Consider the following 26,749-nt stretch of genomic DNA (forward strand, 5'->3'; position numbering starts at 1 on the left):
CGCAGATGTGGAAGGCCGACATAGGCGGATGGGGTGGATTCAGACGCAGCCCATGCATCTCTAGCTTAATGTTTTTGATGTTTTTAAAAAATGTTACTTAGATTGATACTTAGATTGATGCACAGGTGCTCTTAAGGATTGAGTGTCAAAAGTAGAAAAATATATAAATATTTGTAAAAAAGAAAAGTAATTGCTAAAATATACTTTAAGTAACAAAAGTAAAAGTATAAATCGTTTCAAATTCCTTATATTAATTGAACCAGACGGCACCAAGTTCTTGTTTTTTGACATGTACAGATAGCCAGGAGCACACTCCAACACTCAGCCAATCATTTACAAATGAAGCATGTGTGTTTATTGAGTCCGCCAGATCAGAGGCAATAGAGATGACCAGGGTTGTTGTCGCAATAAGTGGACCATTGTAAATAGTACTGTGTAAATGTAAATAGTACTGTTGAGTGTCAGAGAAAATGTAGTGAAGTAAAAGTAAAAGTTGTCAAAAATATAAATAGTAAAGTAAAGTACTTAAGTACTTTACACTGCTGTGTGTGTGTGTGTGTGTGTGTGTGTGTGTGTGTGTGTGTGTGTGTGTGTGCCTGTGTGTCTTTGTGTGTGTGTGTGTGTGTGTGTGTGCCTGTGTTTCTGTGTGTGTGTGTGTGTGCCTGTGTTTCTGTGTGTGTGTGTGTGTGTGTGTGTGTGTGTGTGTGTGTGTCCGTATGTGTGTGTGTGCCTGTGTGTCTGTGTGTGTATGTGACACAGAAGGCACCAGTGAGAGGATCAGCGGGGATCATATAGTGCAGTCTAGCTTCCTGTCTCCCTGTGTGTAACAGTGTGTACAGTCTGAGTGATGTCAGACCTGATCTCATCTCTGCACCGGGAGCATCAGACTGGTGAGTACAGTGTTACTACATGTATTTTTTCACACTTATGATAAAGATGGATTTGTCAGACTGAGGATAATGTAGAAGCAAATTATCTAGGAAAACACAAAAGTTCATTCACTGTGCCAGTACTAAGAATAGTATTGACATTGGACTAAAGGAATCCATAGCTATGGATGAGTAGTACCCAGAGCCATATGAACGTTTATCAATCATATATTCTCTCGTGGTACCCAATGGGGTTTGGAGAATTGACACAATGACAAAAGGACACAGGTTCTAATAATACAATGTTAGTGGAATCGTGCGTGTTGCAGGGAGGTTTTAGAACGACAACAAAAAACAGACTTGTGAAATACCTGCTGATATTTCACAATATGATCCTGACGTAACTGTAAACGAGTGTATGGTCTTTCCACTCACATGACCAGCTGTAGGCTGGGCAACTGCCTGAGATACAGTACATGTATATATTATTTTCAAGTGCAGGGGCTTAGATAGTAGTATGCTTTGTGTCCCTACCGTAACTGCTGGAACCACATATTTGAAGATATAATGGATTATTGACAATAACGGTTTGACTGTATGTAGGCTATTTCCAACAGCAGGTTATGTAGAATATACCGTAGCAAACCTTGCCTAGATAGGCCTGCTACAATCCCCCCCAAAAGGGCTTAACTCTTATTGAAGGTAGTGGTTTGCAGGTCTTGCCTACAGGCTGGAAGACCTGGGTTTGAGACCCGCGAGGGGCATTACATTGTTGCCGTCTGCAAAAATTCCGACAATGGTGGGATGTTGCCTTGGGGGCCATCGGAGAGGGTTTTGGTATAGTGAAGCGTGGGGACACGTTCTCCCGAATGAAGGGGACTGTGTAACAGACCTTGCCTGGGTAGGCCTTTTACGACCCCCCCCCCCCCCCCCCAAAAGGGAGCAGTGGTATGCTGGACTGCCTACGGGCTGGGAGACCCGTAAGGTGCGTTACACTGTCGCCATTTGCTACAATAGTGATTAAAACAATTCTCTTTAGATGCACCCAGAGTTGTAATGAAATAACATGTTGAATAGTGTCTTTTTCAGGCATTTTGAGAGTATTGGGTGATGGCTGTCCAGATGCTATTTGGTGTAAATTGTATGATTGCTATGAAGTCAGTGCTTGGTGTGAGTAAGTACACTAATGAGTGTGACTATTGTTTAGCCTACATTGTATGCAGAGAAGTCAACTTGGTGTATATCTATCTCTGACTAGGTCGTACTCTAGCCTAGGCCCGCTGGAACAACAACAAGTGTGTTTGCAATAGCAGTATGGGATCGCAGTAACATTTGCATTGGGTATGCCATACGTATTTGGTAAAACATGTACTTGTAGCAATAGTGTAGTAGCCTAGGTTGTTGTAGAGTACTTTGATTCTGATTCTATATTGAGTCATTATTACCGCCGGTACCCGTTTACTTTTATTGTGAAGCACTTAATTATTCCCAGAAGTTACCTGTGTGTGTCCAGAGGGAAAGAGAAGAGCTTTGATGTTGACGTAATTCCTACACGGCTGCGTTCTTGTGATCGGAGAACGAATACAAGATACAAGTACTCTACCTGTTGTAACCGCGAGTTATTTCATTTTAAGACTCACAAATCCTCCGGAGGAGATTTAATATAATATCCACGGTCAGGAAATGAAGTTTACAATTGCACTGGAGGTTGTAAAGTTCGAAGTATTTGTAAGGTGTAATGTAGGCCTTTGCATATATGTACAGCTCAGTATTGCCGAGGAGCGTTTACAAGTCCTGTCTATTGATGAGGGCCGAGGCCAAGGAAACAACAGCAACTGTGGCAAGAGAGACATGATACATGAACGTCTTTGGGTCATGTTCCACCTAAAACTGTTTGAATGTTCTTTCTGGTAGTAGCACAGACTTTAGCTGCGGTCAAGTAGGAATTGGATACGGTTCACCAGTAGGTCCCTCTTTATCATTTGGGAAACAAGTAGCAGTGATGCAAGTAGCACGGATAGCAGGGTTGAGGTCAATTCAATTTGAATTCAGTCACATAGAGAAGCGTTGAGTAAAATTGGAATTGGATTGGAATATCAGTTTACTTCCTGAATTGACAGAATTGAAATGGAATTGAGCCCAACCCTGAAGGGTAGTATTTTTCACTATCCTTTGGGAAAGAATGGTTAGGCCTACTATGGACGGTGCCTGTCCAAGGTAATCACAATCCGTCACGGTCACAATCTTACATTTGTGTTTCAATCCAAATGGAAGCCGGGAAAGGACCGTCCGTGAGATCAATATGATATTTTCAAGATATACATTTATACGATTGTTTACTAAAACTCAAATGAAAACAGATCATTCATTAGGTGGGTATATCATTCATTTAAATGTCCATTGAACAACAGGAAGCATCCCAGCGTGTGCTGATAATATTAAAAAACAGCCAAAACGATAAGTATTCAGTTGCAATGCATACACAGTATCTACTACAATTGAATATCTATAATCCGGTCAGCCGATATTTAGTCAAGCTCAAAACACGTTAGTGGATTGTATCTTGTAACACTTTATTTAAAGATTCGCTAAATAGCTAATAAACTATTACTTGGTTGTAAATCATGATATGTCACCAATTCATGTATTTGTTGACATATATTTACAAATACCTATAGGCATATACAGTATAGATCAAGAACAGAACGTTCTGCACATCTATTTACTTCATAGTCAACGTACTGCGTAACAATGAAGATAAGCAATTTAGGCAGACCTTAAAATTCAGTATTATAAAATGTTACGATAGATGTAGAATACTCAAATTGGTGCAGTCTTCAATCCAGTCGCGTTTATCCCCAAGGCTGCAAATCCCAGCAAATGTAATTCACAATAGTATACTCAAACAGAGATGTACTTTTCACAAAGCACTATTTTTCAAATGGTGTACATTGTATATGGATTTGCACATCAACTCTGTGTACTGAGTAAATGTACATTAGTCTATGGATTTAAAGTATGACTTGATTGTGAGTACATTCAACGGTATAGTATCCTAAACTGTAGTGTTGTAAAGTCTATTACAGTAACATAAAACCTGTACTGGTTTCAGTCTGGTTTCAGTCATTGGAAACATAATGATAATAAACATTAAGCTACTGGTGTAGTTTACTGTTACGACACGTATTGCATACTTGAGTACTGAAGAACACTACTGACAACTCTGGCCTATTAAAAGAATTGATGGATGCCTATGAACACAAAAGAAAAAAACCTGTTCAAGTAAAGTAAGACAGTCTTAACATACATGTTTTGTTGTCAACTACATCTGTATTTGGTCCTCTCTTGCAGGTGCATTAAAAAAATAGAGAACACCCATTCAGGCTGAGGCAGGTGCTTCCTTTGGTTAGAGTCACCCTAGAAATATTCTCATGTTTCCAATACTGTGCAGGCGAGGGATCATTTTTCATAATGAGATACAAGGATTCCCTCATTCAGACTTTCATAAACATGACTAATAGCTCTCTCTCTCTCTCTCTCTCTCTCTCTCTCTCTCTCTCTCTCTCCGTTGATCAGTTTTCTCCATTCAAAGTAAGACTGAGATATTGTGTTTGACATTTGGTCCTCCCTCTTGTATTTCCACTTGGGTTGTCAATTTTAATTCTAGCAGATATACGTCAGCTTATGTCAAAGTTTTCATGGTGATTACCAGAATACAATTGCACCTGATTCACAACAAGTGCTCAATGTGGTTTGCTTTAAATTGCCCATGCTAAATTATTTTGGCCAATTGTTTCATTATTATGATATTTCAGTCACGTGACCTTCCTTTCCTTATTCACCTGCAGAGAGCTAAAAGCTCTCTCGGATATGTTCAAATACAAACAATTAGATATGAATTGCCTTTATTTAAACACTTAACTGTAAAAATATATTGAGTTGGAGTAAGTATATTGAAGTTCATACATTGAAAGTACGTCGTTTTCATGCAAATAAAATGAATCGTAAACATTTTGCCGCATGAAAACATCAAAGCATGCAGACCATTGGGATAGTAGAGAAAGACAGAAAGAGAAAGGGGGAAACAGATCAATAGTATAGGTACAGAAAGAGAAGATGGAGACTTTCTGGGCTAAGGGAGGCAGTTACGCAACATATGGGTTTCAAAAGGCCTTGAACAAAGTTTACCAACATGAACTGTGTATTGTAAAAAAAACTTGTTTTCACAATCCTTTCACAAAATGTCACATCTTTGTTATTCTTAGCCTCTCTTTCCACTGACATTTAACGGTTATTTCTTTAAACACGAGAAAAGAACAGAGTTAATGTATGATTCAAAGTGACAGAAAGCAAAGGGAACAGTACCAGGTACCTCCCCATCTGTCTTGGTCACAGCTCTCTTCATGTCTCAGCTCGACTGCCTTCCATGTCAAACACGCAACCAGGAACTCCAGCGGCCGAATGGACCATCAAACACCTGATGAGTTAGAGAGAGAGAGAGACAGAGAGAGAGAGAGAGCGAGAGTGAGAGAGACCCAATGTATAGGAAAGAGGGGGACATCATAAGAGGAATTAGGGATGTCTCGAAAAACCAATCACCCCCTCTTTTCTCCCTACCCCCCACACTATCTCTCAGTCTCTTTTTCGGTAATGACTTTGTGTGGTGTGTGGCACAACACCTTCAAATCGTTAGGTCTCTGACTAACGAGGGAGTCCTCACTTTCAGGTGTTTTCCACGGGAGATTCTTTGGTACATTTTTTATAACGCTTTTCTTGTTCCCATGCTGCATCAGAAAACATAAATACAACAAACCACATGTTTTGGAATCTGAGACAACGTGTGTATTTCTATGAGTCTATGCGTAACATATCTTAGTGTATTTGAGCTTTGAACTGGTTTTGCAGTCTTTCCAATCTTTTGAGTGAGGATGATGGTGTCCTTGAACCAGTACATTTTCGACAGAGGTCCCACGCCTAACTTCTTTAATGATGCGCAGAGCGTTAGTAAATCCGTTATCAAGGCCTTTATACATGCAGCGTTCTAAAGTCCTACCAAAAGGCCCAAGTAGGTGATAATTTAGAGACAGGGTGTGTTCAACCCTTTTTTTCAGTTCATCTCAGAACAGAGCGCGGCAGACAAAGAGAGCATGAAAGAATGCAAACCTCAGAAAGAGATGAGACGTGACATGTTTGTTTGGTGCTTGTTGTGGTTCTTGTCTCCAAACCACCTGAGCAGTGTTTCTCTAGTACAGGTAACTCTTCAGTTGAACAATGGCTTTAATGGCCACAGAACATGAAGGCATTTGTAGTCAAACACACATATTTCATAGTGCTAGATAGAAACGTTTTTTGTCCTTGCCTATGTATTTCACTTAGAAGACAGTCTTGGATGGCTAGACAGTTTTATTTGGTCATTTAGCAGATGCACTTATCCAGAGCGTCTTACAGGAGCAATTAGGGTTAAGTGCTTTTGCTCAAGGGCACATCGACAGTTTTCACCTTGTCGGCTCAGCGATTTGAACCAGTGACCTTTCAGTTACTTGCCCAAAACTCTTTATCGCTAGGCTACCTGCCGCCCATGTTCTCTTTCCCATAAAGACACAGTAAAGCCGTCATTCTATTGAAAAAACACCTGGATTGAACGTTGGATACTTTTTGTTGTTGACTTTTAGGCTTTACCAAGACGAGTCTTGAAATGCCTTGACGTGGACAAGTTACGCGAGCACATCTCAAGTTTATCTCTAGACTTCAGCTCTAAGACTTTCATAGACAGTAACTTGTAATGCAGGTAATTAGGGACATATAGATTAACAGGTGGTATATGGGGTTCTGGGGTTCTACTGTAGTTTTGAGTGCAGACATGATCCCACTCTCTGCAGAACTACGTATATACAGCATGGAGAGGCACATGTGAAGTGAACACAGGTGTTTCTTCACCCAAGACAACGGTTAGAACCTGCTAGGCTTTAAAGAAAAGTTATCAAATAGGGTATGCACTAGATTCAAGGGACTAGCAATTGCTATGGGTTTTATATTGAACTTAGTAAAACATGCAATCATAGTTGTTGAGTGAACAGAAAAGTGCCATCAAGCTTCCATTCACTCTATTACATTTAGTACATTTTTTCATCTTCATTGAGGTAGCGTTGATGAATGATTATGCATGACTCTTTGCAATTTTTCGTATTTGAAATAACATTTTTGATATTGGTTTGTCATACTTGATCATTTCTGTCAAAGTTATTTCAGTTATCTCAACTCTTTCTTGTCGAAATTGTGCACCACAAAATTTGCCTAGCAGTGAATTTTACATGAATCGAACTTGACATTGATTTACTAGAATAGATCGTTGTTATTCTCAATGTGGAATGAGGTTCATACTGTAGGAGATTGTCCTCACACGGGGCAGGCACCAATTGTGTAAGGGATGCTCCTCACACCGGGCACCAATTGTGTAAGGGATGCTCCTCACACGCGGCACCAAGTGTGTAAGGGATGCTCCTCACACGCGGCACCAAGTGTGTAAGGGATGCTCCTCACACAGGGCACCAATTGGATAAGGCCTGTTGTGAATTACGAATTTTGAGTTATATACCTGAGTTTAGAGTCATTGTGAAGAGGATTGAATTCATTTTGTTATCTTGTAAAATTTGTGACTCTGGGTAGGAAATGTAATATCATTGAATACATTACTCAAGGTGAATGTCTGATTGTGAGTAACAATTGCAAAACTATATGGTCAATGTTAAATACGTAGCATACTGGTACATTCACATCAAACTGTGAAAATATTTCAAGATGCAATCTACAATAGTTCCTGCTGTTCAATGGTCATTTAAATGAATTATATAGTCTACATTCAACTGCTCTTATTCATGTCCTCAATTTTGTGACGTTACCGTGTTGCTTTTACCAAAAAAAAAAACAATCAACCAAGTCACATGAAATATGAATTCTTCTATAAATTATTAACTTGTTCACGTGTGGAAATGTAGGCTATAAATCTGTGCATGTGTTTGTAGGATAAAGATTACAATTTCATAACCAAAAATGGTCTGATGGTAGTCATTAGAATAAGGATAGATTATGCGCTTTCAAAATGGATCCTGCTAAATATGGTGTAATGTTTTTCAAGGGTTCAGTGCCACAGATTCATTGGCCAGGTCCATTTCTCTTTCAGTGGTAAGCTTTATTGATTAAGCTTTTTTAGGGCATTATTGTAATCTCTTAAATGTGATGCTTTGTTCAACTTTGTATATTTTCTTAGGCCTACGAATCTGATTCAGGCCTATAATCGGTACACCTTAACCTTTTACTGCAGTGGGCTAAATCAGGGTCACACAAAGTGTTTCTGGGTTGTCTTGAACAAATCTAATTTGAAACAAATGTATGCACCTCACACATATGGTGATTGGCTTAAAAAATGAAGACACCTGAAATGTTTTCAATTTTGAGTTTGCATCCCAATATTATGCTTTATATGCATCACAGAAGACTGAAATAAACCAAAACCGTTTGTCATAGAAACAGCGGATTTTCGGCATAAAAAAATTATGTTTATTAATTATGAAATTATAAAAAATATGAATAACATAATTTGACTACAGGAAAGGGCTATATATATATATTGATGTCAGTTTTGATAGTTTTACTGACTCAATAAATATGTGCTGCAGGCACCCAGTTTCATGTTTAAACTGTTGTTTGACTATTTATAATGAAACAAGAGATATACTTATTTGTATTTGTGTGTGTTTCTAGTTTGCTTGTTTCTCCCTGCCGATTTATGTTCTGTCTAACCTGTGGCTGAGTAAAACATTTGTAATTTTATGGCCCGAGCGAAGCAATGTAAGGTGAATAACGACTGGCATAAGTACATCAAATTGACTGACTATTGTTATGTGGGTTAGAATAATATTGATGATGATGATGATAACAACAATGAATATAATAATAATGGTTCAAATATGAACTATTATGTAGCCTATTTTGTTATTACCGGCTGTTACTGCGCTAACATGCTAGCAAAACATTTTGCCAAGATAATCCACCCTTTCTTCAGCCAATTAAAAATGTCACTGCTTTGGCCTTAACGCATTTGACCAATAACTGTACATTTCCCGATTCCTTTTAGACCAATCAGCAGTGAGGGAGGTGCAACGGGGTTTAAAAGCAAAGTTGTTTCTCTGAAAATCAAAATTTCCGCCTGGTTCTTGATCATTGGCGAGGGACTCTCAATGCTATCCACCAAACGTAAGTATAGAAAGGATGTTAACTAAGATGCTAGATGTAATATAGTATAATAGCACTCCGTGATCATTGATTTGTGGTAAACAATGTGAAAGTATTGATGTAATAACTATTGATCATTGTTATGACTGCTCGTAGTAGACCATCGAGTAGTCTAAATCAGACAATTATCTTTACAGAGAAAACATATGTGTTTTTTTTTTTTGTTGCATTAATGAATGCAGAATATTTATAATCATTTATTTCACCTTCATCAAATGTTACATGCTGTCCTGGAGCGTATGCCCGCTTTGCTTTCACAGTAAAGTAAAACCTGTTAACTTAACCTTAAACTAGAATAAGAGAGGTAACAAGTGCGTTTCAGATAAATGTCGAAATGGCGGTCAACCCAATGTATTTACCCTGTCGTACTACCATGGTAAATAGACATGGTTTCATTGCCATTGTACTTTACAACACTTTGCAGACATCTCATGATTACTTTTTAATGTACTGTAAAGGCCCTCTCTGAACTTATGCCCTCAAACCAGAGACACTCCTCTTTGCGCTAGGCCTATCTGGTCCCATTGAAATTCAATCCCCTGGCTTACATTTGTGACATGGCTAATACACACCTTACATACAAGTCATAAAGGTTCAACAATTATACTCATATTACTTATGTTGATAAGCTCTATGGGGAACAATGATTTAGTCCGATTTTACTTTCTATCATATGTTTTGTACTGCGTACAATTAAATTGCATGCATCAGAGTTCCACTACCTTAAAATGAGAGACAATTCTGTAAGATTATTCCTTCACCTTTTTACAGACAGATCCTGTCCTCCCTCCCTTCCCCCTCCCTTCCCCCTCTCTCTGTTTGCTGTTTAACCTCTGCCAAAGACCACAGATATGATCATCTGCTTTTCTGGGTTAACTGTTCAGGTGCGATCTCTCTCTCTGTCTCTCTCTTCCTCTATCACTTGTTCCCCCCCCTCTCTCTCTCTCTCTCTCTCTCTCTATATATATATATATATCACTTGTCCTCTCTCTCTCTCTCTCTCTCTCTCTCTCCCTCGCTTCTATATAGCGTTATGCTTCCTCTACCTCCGGCACCTCACATCTTTTCTCTTTTTGGTTCTCTCATATCCCACTGCCGTTACCAACCTCAATAGACAGATAAGTCTTACAGAGTTCAGAGGTGAGAAATGGCCTATAACAAATACTTCAAAACATTTGTCAAAACATATTTTATCTCATCATATAATGTATCGTACTACAACAATTAACAGGTCTAACATCTGGCCTGAATGAAATAACATTTTACTTACACAAACTACGGCCTGATATCTCAACCTAACTTTGATGTTAAAAACATGTAAAGTCATTTTTATAATCCGGCAGGCAGGTAGGTAGGTAGGTAGCCTAGTGGTTAGAGCATTAGGCCAGTAACTGAAAAATTGCTGGATCGAATCCCTGAGCTGACAAGGTAAAAAGCTGTTGTTCTTCCCCTGAACAAGGCAGTCAACCCACTGTTAGGCTGTCATTGTAAATAAGAATTTCTTCTTAACTGACGTGCCTAGTTAAATGAAAAAGGTAGAATGGTGAGGTTGTCATGAAAAGAGATAGGAACGACGAATGCCAAGATGAGTTCTGGTGTCTTGATGAAGGCCGAAGCGCCTCCAAGCTTTTAAGAATCTGTTTATGGCACTTAAATAAAGGCATTTTCTTATTATGAAGAGTCAGACTAATAAATAAAAAAGGAAAAATCCAACACACTGCTAATAAAAAAAAATCTAAATGGTCTCAATCAACCTTCATCTGGGTCCATAACGACTGGATTTTTCCCCCCCATGCACCTGCTAATATTTATTTTGGTGCTTATCAGTGCATTCGGAAAGTATTCAGACCCCTTCACTTTTTCCAAATGTTGTTACATTACAGCCTTATTCTAAAATGGATTAAATACATTTTCCCTCATCAATCTACACACAATACTCCATAACGACAAAGCGAAAACAGGTTTTTAGAACATTTTGCAAATGTATAAAAATACTTATTTACATAAATATTCAGTCCCTTTCCTATGAGAATCGAAATTGAGCCTAGGTGTATCCTTTTTCCATTGATCATCCTTGAGATGTTTATTCAACTTCATGGAGTCCACCTGTAGTAAATTCATTTGATTGGACATGATTTGGAAAGGCACACACCTGTCTATATAAGGTCCCACATTTGACAGTGAGGTCAAGGGAATTGTCCGAGACAGGATTGTGTCGAGGCACAGATCTGGGGAAGAACACCGTGGCCTCCATCATTCATTAAATGGAAGAAGTTTGGAACCACCAAGACTCTTCCTAGAGCTTTTCAGCAGCAGGGACTGGGAGACTAGTTAGGATCGAGGGAAAGATGAACAGAGCAAAGTACAGAGAGATCCTTGATGAAAACCTGCTCCAGAGCACTCAGGATCTCAGACCGGGACGAAGTTTCACCTTTCAACAGGACAACAACCCTAAGCACACAGCCAAGACAATGCAGGAGTGGCTTCAGTCTCTGAATGTCCTTGAGTGGCCAAACCAGAGCCCAGACTTGAACCCGATTGAACATCTCTGGAGAGACCTGAAAAGAGCGTGCAGCGACACTCCCCATCCAACCTGACAGAGCTTGAGAGGATCTGCAGAGAGGAATAGGAGAAACTCGCCAGTTACAGGTGTGTCAAGCTTGTAGCGTCCTACCCTAGAAGACTCAAGGCTGCAATTGCTGTCAAAGGTGCTTCAACAAAGTACTGAGTAAAGGATCTGAATACTTATGTAAATGTGATATTTCAGTTTATTTATTTATTTTTTTCAAAATTGTCTAAAAACCTGTGTTCGCTTTCTCATTATGGGGTGTTGTGTGTAGATCGACGAGGGGGGGGAAACAATGGAATCCATTTTAAAATAAGGCTGTAACGTAACAAAATTAAGGGCGCTGAATACTTTCCAAATGCACATTAATTCCATTTCAAAGTTGTTGTATATCCCAACTTCCCCTGAGACACCCTTTGATAGTGGGGTCACTGCCAGGGTCTGCAATTATTAACAGCCACCCTGGAGCAAATAGAATTAAGTGCCTTGCTGAAAGACAGATTTTTCACATTGTAGGCTCAGGGATTTGATCTAGCAATCTTTCAGTTACTGGCCCAACACTCTTATCGCTAGGCTACCTGCTGCCCATATAATAACCCTTACCCTGGTAGCAAGTTAATTTTCTAACACACTATAAAGAGTACCGTAATCCTTGATTTTTATTTTTTTATACCAAGATAGCAATCTACTACTAGTATATTGTTGTGTAGTCCTCCCCAGTAGACACCCTGTCTTCTACACAATAACGTTGAATAGCATGCCAGCTCACGGCAGCTCACACTAACTCGTCTCCCGAGCGGCGCAGTGGTCTAGGACACTGCATCTCAGGGCAAGAGGCATCACTGCGGTACTTGGTTCAAATCATGGCTGCATCACATCTGGCTGTAATTTTAGGGCAGTACGCAATTGGCCTAGCATCGATGGGGGTAGGCAGTCATTGTAAAAAACAATTGTTAAATAATGATACTTTAAATGATATTTTAAAGTTAAATAAAAAAGGACTATGTTTTATTAATGCACTTATTCATAGATTCATTGTAATTCTACAATGTTAAATTCAGTAGACCATAATCATCTCCTAAGGGGATATTGTTTGCGGCCTAGTTGACAGAACACACTAAAGTTTTTCAACCCTGATTATATTACATTCTTTGAATTGCTTCCGATAACTCCATGCTACCTTTAAGTCCACATCCCTGTCATGGCAGCCCGAAGCTGTTACGTTGATCAGGAGCTGACTGTACTCCTTTCACACACAGGTTAAATGATTGAGAATTGTCTTAAGATGAAAAGAGATTCAAAGGTGCAGAACGCTTCAGACAGAAATTCTGAAAGTACCCACAACACACCTAACAACTATCACACACATACACACATGTACACACACACACGCGCATGCATGCACACACAACACAGAAAACAGCATTAAAAAAAACTACCATAGACCACACTCCTGGTGTTCGACTGCCATTGTGGTCTTTTTTTTTCTTCCATCAAGCGTGGAGAAATCCGCCTTTCGTGGAATAGAGGAGGAAGGGAGGGGTGGGTGTGAGTGAGAGGGGAGGAGAGGAGGTGAGGATAGGGATACAAATCTACACCTTGTGAAATCAGGGCCCACCACAGCCTCAGGCATTCGCCCCCTCTCTCTCCTCCCCCATCCCTCTCTCAACCAAGGCCCACCACCAAGCTACTGCTTCTCTCCCTTCACCTTTCTTCGTTCTTCCTCTTCTTTTTGTCTGTCTCTCAACTTCTCGAAATCAGAGACCACCACAAACCCCTTCCTTTCTCTCTTTTATTTTTTATTTTACTCTGATGATGATGTATTAAGCAACAAGAATCACTGTCATGGGAACGGGAAGAAAATGAAATCAATTTCATGTGAATCAGTAAATGTATCTAAATACATGTGTTTTAAATGGGTAAAAGATGGCGTTTACAGCACATGGCAAAAGCCGAGGAACAGAAGTTGGGTCTCTTCAGTTACAGTTTTTGCTGCCTTTATTGAACATAACATCAAAATACAGTGATACTGTAGGACAGTGGTTCCCAAACGTACCCCTTCAAACATTCAGACCTCCATCTGCGTACCCCCTCTAGCACCAGGGTCAGCGCACTCTCAAATATATATCTTTGTTCCATCATTGTAAGCCTGCCACACACACACACTATACAATACATTTCTTAAACATAAGAACGAGTGAGGGAAGTGGGAAGTGACAAAGAGCTCTTATAGGACCAGGGCACAAATAATAATATAGTAATAATCAATCATTTTCCTCTTTATTTAGCCATCTTACATATAAAACCTTATTGTTAATCGAAAACTGTGAATAACTCACCACAGGTTAATGAGAAGGGTGTGCTTGAAAGGAACTCTCATAACTCATAACTCTGCAATGTTGGGTTGTATTGGAGAGAGTCTCGGTCTTAAATCATTTTCCACACACAGGTCTGTGCCTGTATTTAGTTTATGCTAGTGAAGGCCGAGAATCCACTCTCACAAAGGTACGTGGTTGCAAAGGGCATCAGTGTCTTAACAGCTCGATTTTCCAAGGCAGGATACTCTGAGTGCAGCCCAGTCCAGAAATTCAGATTGAATTCAATTTTCACAGACTGCAACTTTGATGAGGCTCTCTTGCTGAGATATCGGTAAGTGGACTGGAGGCAGGGCATGAAAGGGATAACAAATCCAGTTATTTGTGTCATCCATCCAGTACCTGAGTAATTGCGCACCCAACTCACTCAGGTGCTTCGCTATATCACATTTGACATTGTCCGTAAGCTTGAGTTCATTTGCACACAAAAAAATCATACAATGATGGAAAGACCTGTGTGTTGTCCTTGTTAATGCAGACAGAGAAGAGCTCCAACTTCTTAATCATAGCCTCAATTTTGTCCCGCACATTGAATATAGTTGCGGAGAGTCCCTGTAATCCTAGATTCAGATCATTCAGGTGAGAAAAAACATCACCCAGATAGGCCAGTCGTGTGAGAAACTCGTCATCATGCAAGTGGTCAGACAAGTGAAAATGATAGTCAGTAAAGAAAACTTTAAGCTCGTCTCTCAATTAAAAAAACGTGTCAATACTTTGCCCCTTGATAACTAGCGCACTTTGTATGTTGTAAAAGCGTTACATGGCCACTGCCCATATCATTGTATAGTTCAGAAAATACACAAGAGTTCAGGGGCCTTGCTTTAACAAAGTTAACAATTTTCACAGTAGTGTCCAAAACGTCTTTCAATCGGTCAGGAATTCCCTTGGCAGCAAGAGCCTCTCGGTGGATGCTGCAGTGTACCCAAGTAGCGTCGGGAGCAACTGCTTGCACGCGCGTTACCACTCCACTATGTCTCCCTGATGACTTTTGCGCCATCAGTACAGATACCAACACATCTTGACCACCAAAGTCCATTTGATGTCACAAAGCTGTCCAGTACTTTCCAAATATCCTCTCCTGTTGTCCTTGTTTCCAGTGGTTTGCAGAAGAGAATGTCTTCCTTAATTGACCCTCTATAAATGTAACAGACATACCAGGAGCTGTGCCAGGCCCGCCACGTCTGTTGACTCATCCAGCTGTAATGCATAGAATTAACTGGCTTGTATCCAAAGCAGTAATTGTTTCAAATCATCTCCGGCCATCTCTCTGATGTGTCGTGAAATGGTGTTGTTTTAATGAAGGCATTGTCTGCATAGTTTTTTGGCCTTCTCCCGCAGCATTGTTCCAGCCATATCTGCGGCAGCACGAAGAATTAAGTCCTCCACAATAGTATGGGGCTTGCCTGTCCTAGCCACTTGGTAGCTCACCATACAAGACTCTTCTAGCCCCTTCTTATTAATGGTATCTGTTGATTTTTTCGTGTCTTACTACTTGAAAGTCATCTTAATTCTCGCTCAAAAAACACCCGTGGCATATTTTTCTAATTGGCATGTGTGATGATCAGAGTGAGGAAACAAGTTCAGGTAGTGAGTGTTTTAATAAATAAACACAACATAAAACAAATCAAGAAACACGAACAACGGGTGAAGGTTTCATCGAGTTGTAAGATAGTACTTTTGCACATATAACACACTGTGGCTGAGGAAAGGCACTACTCCCAATATAAGTGAACCCCAAACCAATGTAGTTCTCATTATATTTGCGCCTCTTCGATGGTCCAACATCCCTGTCTGTTGTTCGGTGCTTTCCCGGGTAAGGGGGCAGTAGCTCTTCGGCTGCATCAGATTCACAACTGTCAGTGTCCATGCTAGCTGGGCTAACAACAAATGTAGAATTACTGCTGCTAACATTGGATGTGCTCGTGGAAGTAGAACAACTTGTGTCATCAACAGGTGCAGGTGTTAAGCTGCTGGTAGTAGCAGCACTACCACTAGAGCTGGTATGTATCTCAATGGACGTGGGCCTTACTTTTTCTTAAAAAAAATTCAATTTTCGAGCAAACAGTATGAGCAGCAGCTATGTTTGGCTACATAGGGACCGTTAGTGGAATTCCCGCGAGAGAGTAACGGTTAATGTGATTGGATGTTCATTATTTGACTAGGCTACCTGTATTTGACATTGTGTTGTTATTTCGCTGAACACTAGATGGTTTCATTTTATTTTTGGCAGTGAAACAAGGCTACTCATGGGAGAAAGAAACCTCACCCAAATGCAAAGCCCCGTTGGAAAATCAAAATGGACTGTTTGAAAATGTTATTTAATATATATATATATATATTATTTAAAAAAAATGTGAATCACATTTTTATTTGGCGTACGCTCAACGGCATTGAACGTACCCCTGGGTTTACCCCAGTTTGGGAATACCTGGTCTATAATAACTAACGTAACATCTATGCTGAACTCAAATATAAATATCAAAGATTTTACTAAGTTACAGTTCATATGAGGAAATCAGGCAATTGAAATAAATTCATTAGGCCCTAATCTATGGATTTCACATGACTGGGAATACAGATATACAGATATACAGTTCGGCCCCCAATTCGGCCCCCTTGAACTTTGCGACCTTTTGCCACATTTCAGGCTTCAAACATAAAGATATAAAACTGTATTTTTTGTGAAGAATCAACAACACGTGGGACACAATCATGAAGTGGAACGACATTTATTGGATATTTCTAACTTTTTTAACAAATCAAAAACTGAAAAATTGGGCGTGCAAAATTATTCAGCCCCTTTACTTTCAGTGCAGCAAACTCTCTCCAGAAGTTCAGTGAGGATCTCTGAATGATCCAATGTTGACCTAAATGACTAATGATGATAAATACAATCCACCTGTGTGTAATCAAGTCTCCGTATAAATGCACCTGCACTGTGATAGTCTCAGAGGTCCGTTAAAAGCGCAGAGAGCATCATGAAGAACAAGGAACACACCAGGCAGGTCTGAGATACTGTTGTGAAGAAGTTTAAAGCCGTATTTGGATACAAAAAGATTTCCCTAGCTTTAAACATCCCAAGGAACACTGTGCAAGCGATAATATTGAAATGGAAGGAGTATCAGACCACTGCAAATCTACCAAGACCTGGCCGTCCCTCTAAACTTTCAGCTCATACAAGGAGAAGACTGATCAGAGATGCAGCCAAGAGGCCCATGATCACTCTGGATGAACTGCAGAGATCTACAGCTGAGGTGGGAGACTCTGTCCATAGGACAACAATCAGTCGTATATTGCACAAATCTGGCCTTTATGGAAGAGTGGCAAGAAGAAAGCCATTTCTTAAAGATATCCATAAAAAATGTCGTTTAAAGTTTGCCACAAGCCACCTGGGAGACACACCAAACATGTGGAAGAAGGTGCTCTGGTCAGATGAAACCAAAATGGAACTTTTTGGCAACAATGCAAAACGTTATGTTTGGCGTAAAAGCAACACAGCTGAACACATCATCCCCACTGTCAAACATGGTGGTGGCAGCATCATGGTTTGGCCTGCTTTTCTTCAGCAGGGACAGGGAAGATGGTTAAAATTGATGGGAAGATGGATGGAGCCAAATACAGGACCTTTCTGGAAGAAAACCTGATGGAGTCTGCAAAAGACCTGAGACTGGGACAGAGATTTGTCTTCCAACAAGACAATGACCCAAAACATAAAGCAAAATCTACAATGGAATGGTTCAAAAATAAACATATCCAGGTGTTAGAATGGCCAAGTCAAAGTCCAGACCTGAATCCAATCGAGAATCTGTGGAAAGAACTGAAAACTGCTGTTCACAAATGCTCTCCATCCAACCTCACTGAGCTCAGGCTGTTTTGCAAGGAGGAATGGGAAAAAAATTCAGTCTCTCGATGTGCAAAACTGATAGAGACATACCCCAAGCGACTTACAGCTGTAATCGCAGCAAAAGGTGGCGCTACAAAGTATTAACTTAAGGGGGCTGAATAATTTTGCACGCCCAATTTTTCAGTTTTTGATATGTTAAAAAAGTTTGAAATATCCAATAAATGTCGTTCCACTTCATGATTGTGTCCAACTTGTTGTTGATTCTTCACAAAAAAATACAGTTTTATATCTTTATGTTTGAAGCCTGAAATGTGGCAAAAGGTCGCAAAGTTGAAGGGGGCCGAATACTTTCGCAAGGCACTGTACATCTGTTGGTCACAGATACCTTAAAATAAAGTGTGCCTCACAATGGGTCTCAGGATCTCGTCAGGATATTTCTGTGCATTCAAATTGCCATCGATAAAATACAATAGTGTTCGTTGTCAGTAGCTTATGCCTGCCCATAACATAACCCCACCGCCACCATGGGGCACTCTGTTCACAACGTTAACATCAGCAAAACGCTGGCCCACACATCGCCATACACGTGTTCTACCGTTGTGAGGCCAGTTAAACGTACTGCCAAATTCTCTAAAACAACGTGGGAGGCGCTTTATGGTAGAGAAATAAAATGTTATTCTCTGGACATTCCTGCAGTCAGCATACCACGCACCCTCAAACTTGAGACATCTGTGGCATTGTGTTGCGTGACAAAACATTTTTAGAGTGGCTTTTTATTGTCGCCAGCACAAGGTGCACCTGTGTAATAAGCTGTCTAATCAGCTTCTTGATATGTCACACCTGTCAGGTGCATGGATTTTCTTGGCAAAGGAGAAATGCTCACTAACAGGGATGTAAGCAAATTTGCGAACAGAATTTTAGAGAACTAAGCGTTTTTATTTTATTTCAGCTCATGAAACATGGGACCAACACTTTACATGTTGCGTTTATCATTTTGTACAGTATAGTTTGATAACTATAATATACTAAGGTGGAAAATGAAGACACTTTGCTAACAGGGCAGGAGCAGTGTGTGTCTGACCTCTACATTAGAACCAGGGCATCATGCGACAATGTGTCCGCGTGGCCGGAGTCAGGTCTGCTCACGATCAGCAGTCACTGTGACATCAACAAGTAAACACAGACAATCAACAACATATTTTAGCCTAATTTACAGTGCATTCGGGAAAGTATTCAGACCCCATTCCCTTTTTCCACATTTTTGTTACGTTACATTGGATATTATATGCCCTAATATCCAATGTCTCCCACAACAACAAGTGAAGCAAAAAACATTCCAACTATAGGCCAAGGATTAGGGCTACCATTTCGAAACTCACTGTCCATTTAAGATTCTGATGAAATGATAGAGGCACACTCTTAAAATAAAAGAATCAGACCTTGTCAGGAGCCTACACAACCAAAGACAAGACAAGATAGCCTAAAACCAAATGTATCGTTGTTTTTAAAGAGACATGTTTCATCCATTTAGGAGGATTTCACATGCCTCTACGTCAAGCAGCCAGCCAGAAAGTTGAATCAGCTGCAATGAGGAACACAAAGTGCTGGAGGGACAAGTTGTGTGAGGGTGCGGTCCAGTGACTTCTGTGTTTGTGGAAGAACATTTCCACTTTAGTAGCTAAAGCTCCGACAGTAACCGTTCTGTCATGTGCTGCTGAGGCTTGATTCAGGGGTGTTGACGCAACATAGAAAGTCTGCAGCGAATCAAGAACAAGGATCTGTGGTTGCCTGGCTCGTGCTCTCTCTCTCTGCCGTGGTTCGAGACCAACTGCTGAGCCAGCAAAAGTGTTTAGAAATCAATACCATTAATGGGAAGCAAAGGTTTCACTTTGTGACTGGCGTCCACCCGTAGTCGAGCTGAAACCAGGCCTGACCGGCACACCTCGCATCACTACAGTTCCAGGTCAGGAGAGTGTGTGAGAGTGTGTGAGAGGGTGTTTATGGTTTTGTGTTTCTCTAGCATGCGATGGGTAACTTTTCAGGTAAAGAGCTGACTGGGGGCTGCTTGGTTTGTTTACACAGCTTGAACACACTCTGAGTGAGTTATGTGACATTGTCACAGAGGGTATAGGCCAGGTTATCCAAAGCTAGACCTCTCACTCACTCACTCACTCACTCACTCACTCACTCACTCACTCACTATTACTCCTACAACCTTTTCCGATTGTACTGCTGTAAATTAGAATTCTACCAGGTGTATAATTTTTACTGTACTATGCTGAAGAGTAAAAGCTAGGGGTACCACAGTATTTTAACAAACTGGTCAAACACACAAACTTGGCTGCTTCTACTGTATCATTAAATGGCCTATTTGACAGAATGAAACAGGCTTTGATGCGCTTTGATTATACATGCGTGTCAAAATCCCCCGACACAATTTGGAGACTGGTGTCGATTGCAATGACACAATAAAGCAATTGTACAGGAGAGGGCGCGGGTCACTGTCTACAGGAGGATATAAAAAGTATAGCTATAGGTTATTTGTTTGATCTTTTATATTCCAACGGGAAGCGGTGCTACTTGATGTGAACTGTTGATTTGTTTCCACAGTATTTGCTCTTGGGTGACAGGAAATACATGACTAAAGCGATTCGTCTTACTCAGATTTTTTTGCTGCTCTCTGCTTTCAGGAGAAAGTACAAAATGAAGTGTGTTTCTGGATTCCTTTCAATCATTATTGCATTGTTCATCTCCTCAACAGGTAAGAGAGTATGTTCTGAATTTGATTCATACTTTATGTTCTATTATATAGCAACAGATACATTTCTGTAAAGGTAACTTACTATTGGACGTACAGTATATATATATATATATATATATATATATATATATATATTTATCTTGTCTTCTGTGTTCTCCCACAGGGGCTGAAGATGTGGTTGTGTATGGTCAGGTGGGAGAGACGGTCACACTCCCCAGATCAAAGTGGGGTTCAGAAAGGGTGTTGGTACAATGGTTCTTTGGAATAGACACACAACCTTTGATATCCCGCAACTCCCATGGTCGAGAGACGATAGGTGAGTGAGATTAGTGCTAGAGGGTATCCATCTTTAATCGAGCGTGACCTTTTTGAGTTGTAAACATATTGAGCAAAACAGTATTTGGTAGTTGGCTTTTTAAAATTTTTTAAACCTGATTTTGACTAGCTAACAATTTGAGGGTTGCTGGTGTCAGAATCTCAGGTGCCTACTACTGTTGTTCTCTTGAGCACTTAACCCTTGACCTGCTCAGGGTTACTGCTCTGCCTCTGCAGGTGGCCCTATGCTGCTTCCACATTCACATGCGTTTGTGTGGTGTCCAGGTGGGTTGGGAATAACATAACACAGAAAGAAGACACATTTCTTATTCACACTACTACTAATACTAATCACATGATTATTGACATGCAGATCCAGAGTGGAAAGACAGGCTGTCTCTGTCCAAGACGGACTTCTCCCTGATCATCAACAATATCAGACTGGAGGACTTCAAATCCTTCAAATGTGAATTGAAAGATTTCATGCCACAAACAAGTACCTCAGTCACATTCAGACTGTTCCGTGGTAAGTGCAGAGTGAAAGAGAGGGGATTTCTATGTTTCATGTCAGTGTTATGAGAAAGATGAGGAAGGAAATGGGACATTGTGTTCAGTCACCATCATGTGGGAGAAACAAGTACTGCACACACATGTATACAAATGTACCTTTGTATAACCCCCACCTCTCTCTCTGTCTCACTCGCTCTCTCTCGCTCACTCTCTCGCTCTCTTTCTCTCTCTCTATGTCTCTCTCTATTTCTCTCCCTCTCTCTCTCCATCTCTCCTCTCTCAGTGAGTGTACAGCCAGTATCTCCCCTGTTGGCTGGGAAGAATCTTAATCTAAAGTGTGACATAGAGGAAATATTTAAGGGGACACAAAGAAGATGGCTTAGTCCCCAGAAACAGGACCTGAATGAGGACAAGCGTGCCCAGATCAGAAATGACGGCAGCCTGACAGTAATGAGTGTCACTGACCAAGACCATGGAGAGTGGACCTGTGTGGTGACATACCAGGGCAGGGAAGCCTATGCCAACACTCCTGTTACTGTAATAGGTAAATGTTAAGTTAGATAAAATGGTTTATGGTCTTTTAGATTAAATAATTTCCCCTCAAGAGGTAAAATGTCTTCAGACTGAGGTTAAACTGTCCCTTTCCTATCTCTGTCTCTCATTCTCTCTCATCTCTCTCTCTCTCACTCTCTCTCTCTCTCTCTCTCTCTCTCTCTCTCTCTCTCTTCCCTTCTCAGACCTCTCCCCTGCTCATCCACAGCCTATCTACACCTCTGTTTCCTCCCTCTCTCTTCTCCATCTGCCATGTTTCTTTTCCATTCCTCCTCCACTATCCTGGTCAGACAGCCAGGAGAAGAGCATCCAGGGAGGCCGCTGGACCTTTACCCCAAGCCCAGCGGCAGGCTCCCTCACTGGGGTCGTCCAGACCCTCGCCAACCTCTCCCTGGGGCCTCCATTAGCCTGGGTGGTCAATCAGAAGAGAGGGCTGGATGTCTCCGCCCTGCAGAGGACAAATCTAAACCTCTCCCTGTCAAAGAAAGGGGTGACGGAGGGGGACAGGGGCGAGTACACATGCGCTGTGGAATTCCAGAGGGGGGACACCCTGAAGAGAAGTATGCATGTGGAGGTGCTACAGGGTAAGTCAAGCTTTGTGGCAGTCCTGAGAAAAATGTCCTTCTCCTTCCTTCCTTCTTTACTTCCCGACTTGGTTGCTACCTTCCTTCCTCCCTCCTTTAATTCTCCCATTGCTTATTTCCCCCTCCTTTCTGCCCACAAAAGTGAGGAGTGACAGATCACTTTGATTTGTCAGCTCTCAATTGTTCAATCAGTACCTCCTGCCATCTCTCTGACCTTCCCTTCTTCCCTCTCTATCCCTCTATCCCTCTTTCTCCTTTCATTGACATTCAAACCCGTCAGACCATAGTCATGGCAATGCTATTCCCCCTTTCTATGCTTCTGTTTATTACACCCAGACAGTTTTCTCATCTCCTTCTGTCGTTCGTTGGGAACAGTCTGTCCCCGGAGTATTGTGTCCTGTATCTAATTCAGTGGATAGTACACTTGTCTGGCTCCACTTGTATTAATAGGGTATTGTCACACTGGTAACAATGATTCGGGAGACAGGTGCAGGAATGCGTAATAGTTTTTTAAATGACGCCCCAAATGACAGCGTGTCGTGTAAAGGCACGCTGACGAAGACCAAACAAACACGCATCGGAAACACAGGGTTGAAACACAAACAAAAGAGCGAGGAGTACCTCGAATAAATACACACGCGCACATTGATCAACACGCGGGACGAGACCCGTAATCATCTGGCAATCCACAAGGGCACGAAAGCCAACACAGCACAGGTACTCACACGCACCAATGGACATTGGAACAATAATGTAAACCAAAGGGCACATACTGTATATACAAATACTAATCAGTGGGAATAGGGGACAGGTGTGTGTGATGAAAGTTCCGGAGGGATCCGTGACCAGTATAATGAAGTTTCTCTCTGCCAGGATAATATGCCAGCTGAATTAATACTAATAAAAAAAAAACATGTTTCTCCACGTTTTTGTAAAATAATATAAAATAATGTATTTTTAATTTTTATTCACATCAAAATTGTGAATTTTCTTTCTTTCTTTCTTTCTCTGTCTGTCTGTCTGTCTGTCTGTCTGTCTGTCTGTCTGTCTGTCTGTCTCTCTTTCTCTTTCTCTCTCTCCTCCTGTCCAGTTTTTTCCTCTCCAGCTCCAGTGGCCTTTGTAGGTCAGGAGGTCAACCTCACCTGCACCCTGGGCCACCCTCTGACCTCTGACCTGAAAGTGAAATGGATCCCACCACGCCAATCCTCCCTCCTCGCGTTAGGCTCCGCCCCCGACTCCGCCCATCTCACCATACCGGAAGCGAGGGATATAAATGGTGGGAGGTGGAGGTGTGAATTGTGGAGGAACAAAACCAAGCTGACGTCAGTGGAGATCACACTGAAGATCGGTAAGAAAGGAGAAACAGGAAGTGACATGGTCAGGATGTGGTTAGAGTGGGTGGTCTGTGTATGTGTGAAGGTTAGGTTGTGACTATTAAGGTTAGGGTGTAATTAGCCTTATTGGCCAGTGGCCACGCTTACTGCAGCACTTTAAACAGTATAGTACCACAGTACTACTTCAGTAATTAAGTACAATGTAATAGCAGACAGTACTATTAGCCTGCAAAGAAGGAAGCTCTGATGTGTGCATTTGAACACCTACCGTATAATAGTATTATTGAAAACCACATACTGTTATGCGATAATACATCTTTATTGATTTGATATGCTGGAAACAATGTAGAACATGCATACTGATTCTGTTTCTCTTGATGTTGTTCTGATGGACAGAGCGAGTCCCCATGGACGTGTGGCTGTTGGTCACCATCTGTGGCGCAGCCGTCATCTTCGTCCTCCTCCTCATCCTCACTGTCATTCTCAACCGACGCCACAGACAGGTACAGTTTGGTGATTTCATCAAATGTTGATTTTTACTTAAAAATGTACTCACTATCTCTTACATTTTGTGTCTTGTTGGTAGTGTTACTGAGTTTTCCTGTGTGTGTGTTTCTGTTGGTTTTCAGCGAGTGACGATGCCCAGACGTGGCAAACGCAGAATCTGCCGCTGCAAAGAGTGAGTGTCATTTCCTGAGCACGCGCACACACACACACACACACACACACACACACACACACACACACACACACACACACACACACACACACACACACACACACACACACACAGACCCTCAAATTTGGTTAGGTTGAGGGACAAACCGTCTGTGTATTGGCCTTGATTGTGCAGAGTTGTTCAAGGTGATGCGGGTTCAAGGTAGAAGCCTAGACTTTTTTGCAACTCTTGCCAACTAAATTCATAGGGAAAACAGGATTTTTGTTGCCTCCCATATTTGAGAAATACTGTGTGAGAATGGTTATTTACAGTGCTAACCATTCTGTTTTCCTCTATTACAGCCCCCAACCAAAAGGATTCTACAGAAACTAGAGACATCATACAGACCGGAATCCCTGTCAATGGACAATGTCTCTACTATTTTGTCTTAGCTATTCTATTCTGACACAAAGAAACACCAAAAGAACAAAAGAACAAGAAAGAAGGTGTTTTCATGTGATGTTTGATAATAGATTTCACAAGTGTATATTATCATACTTTATGACCTATGATTGAGCTACAATTGAACAAATACTGTATATAAATACTTATAGCTACTGTCGCTTTTTAATTGTTTTTTTTTACTGTACACTGAGTTTACAAAACATTAAGACCACCCGCTCTTTCCATGACATAGACTGACCAGGTGAATCCAGGTGAAAGCTATGATCCCCCTTATTGATGTCACTTTCCAAATGCACTTCCATCAGTGTAGACGAAGGGGAGGAGACGGGTTAAAGAAGCCTTGAGACAATTGAGACGTGGCCGAAAGGGCAAGACAGAAAATGCAAGTGCTTTTGAACCGGGTATGGTCGTAGGTGCAAGGCTCACCGGTTTGTGTCAAGAACTGCAACGCTGCTGGGTTTTCCACGCTCAACAATTTCCTGTGTGTATCGCAGTGGAGGCTCCTCAGAGGACCAAAATAAAAAATTGTGAAACATGGAGAATCACGTTGTAGCCTAAACCTATCAATGTTACATTGAACTGGGGGAATGGAATATGAATGACAGTCATCCAATGTGCTGTAATAGAAATAAGGCCATGCTCATAAAATAATAATCATCCTGCCTCATCTTTAAACGGCCCCGACCGCCACTGGTATTAAGAATGGTCCACCACCCAAAGGACATCCAGCCAAAGTTGACACGACCGTGGGAATCATTGGAGTCAACATGGGCCAGCATCCCTGCGGAGCGCTTTTCAACACCTTGTCCATGTCACGGCATGTTGAGGCTGTTCTGGAGGGGTTGCAACTCAATATTCGGAAGGTGTTCCTAACGTTTGGTATACTCAGTGGACATTGCATAGCGCTTTGTTTTGGAGTCCGTTTTTGACCCCAATGTTTTAATGAAGAGAATGTAATAACATCTTAATAGTATAGTTTCTCCCGGGTTTCAGGTGGTGCGAGCAGACCGCTGAGTGATCAGGCTCGTTGCAGCAGGCTACAACGTTTTGCTGAATTGTTTGAAATAGTAACAGAGAAAACACAGGGGTTATTGTTGTTGTCTTATAGGACTGTGAAATAAAGTGTTAGGTTGTATTTCAAGTCTTGAATTGAACAAGAATAAAAAAAACAAGCAGTGACTGAGGTGTGACTGATTGGCAGCTTTGTTGAAATACCTTCAGTGGTGGGTGGACACCAACACAAATAGATACCCACTGTCCCTTCTTCATTTGTTTTGGCTCGTTACACATACTGAGACTGGGATTCAGTCCACTGCACGCTGTAGAAATGCACATTGCGTTTGACTTTAAAAGGGAATTGACACTTTATGACCTCTGCGTTTACACTGAATTTGATTTCCTAAAACATGGGAAAATTGCATTTGAAATGCACATTGTCAACAGTGCAACCCTGCAATGTGCCTTCTATTGAATTCCTGCCACTCTAAGCTCATTTCGTGGTCAGTGGTGTCTTTCACCCGCTGATTCAAGGGCAAGTAATGGGGATGACATTCATTTGACAGATGCGGCGGTAGGTGAAGTCACAGGGCACGTCGGACCAGGTCTGAGTGTTGCTCTCCAGGAC

General features: G+C 41.2%; 1 protein-coding gene and 1 pseudogene across 5 annotated transcripts; one reads left to right on the forward strand and one right to left on the reverse strand.

Moving 5' to 3' along the window:
- The first annotated feature begins 844 nt into the window (after positions 1-844).
- On the forward strand, positions 845-26,304 carry LOC139394335 (T-cell surface glycoprotein CD4-like). Of its 5 annotated transcripts, XM_071142393.1 has the most exons (11): positions 845-890; positions 9,004-9,122; positions 20,637-20,707; positions 20,871-21,023; positions 21,396-21,548; positions 21,816-22,076; positions 22,270-22,668; positions 23,759-24,016; positions 24,399-24,505; positions 24,632-24,681; positions 25,023-26,304. In XM_071142393.1, the coding sequence occupies exons 3-11, from the start codon at positions 20,650-20,652 to the stop codon at positions 25,051-25,053; spliced, it is 1,470 nt and encodes a 489-aa protein (XP_070998494.1). In that variant the 5' UTR covers positions 845-890; positions 9,004-9,122; positions 20,637-20,649; the 3' UTR covers positions 25,054-26,304. The 5 variants fall into 5 exon arrangements, with proteins under 5 accessions (XP_070998494.1, XP_070998502.1, XP_070998487.1 ...); XM_071142401.1 differs by lacking the exon at positions 9,004-9,122 and having other exon boundaries at positions 859-890; XM_071142386.1 differs by lacking the exons at positions 845-890; positions 9,004-9,122 and adding an exon at positions 19,747-19,909.
- A 139-nt stretch (positions 26,305-26,443) lies between these two features.
- Positions 26,444-26,749, reverse strand: part of LOC139405942 (CD209 antigen-like protein E) — a 2,111-nt pseudogene continuing 1,805 nt past the window's right edge.

This window comes from Oncorhynchus clarkii, chromosome 3 (genome assembly GCF_045791955.1).
Source record: "Oncorhynchus clarkii lewisi isolate Uvic-CL-2024 chromosome 3, UVic_Ocla_1.0, whole genome shotgun sequence".
NCBI lineage: Eukaryota > Metazoa > Chordata > Actinopteri > Salmoniformes > Salmonidae > Oncorhynchus > Oncorhynchus clarkii.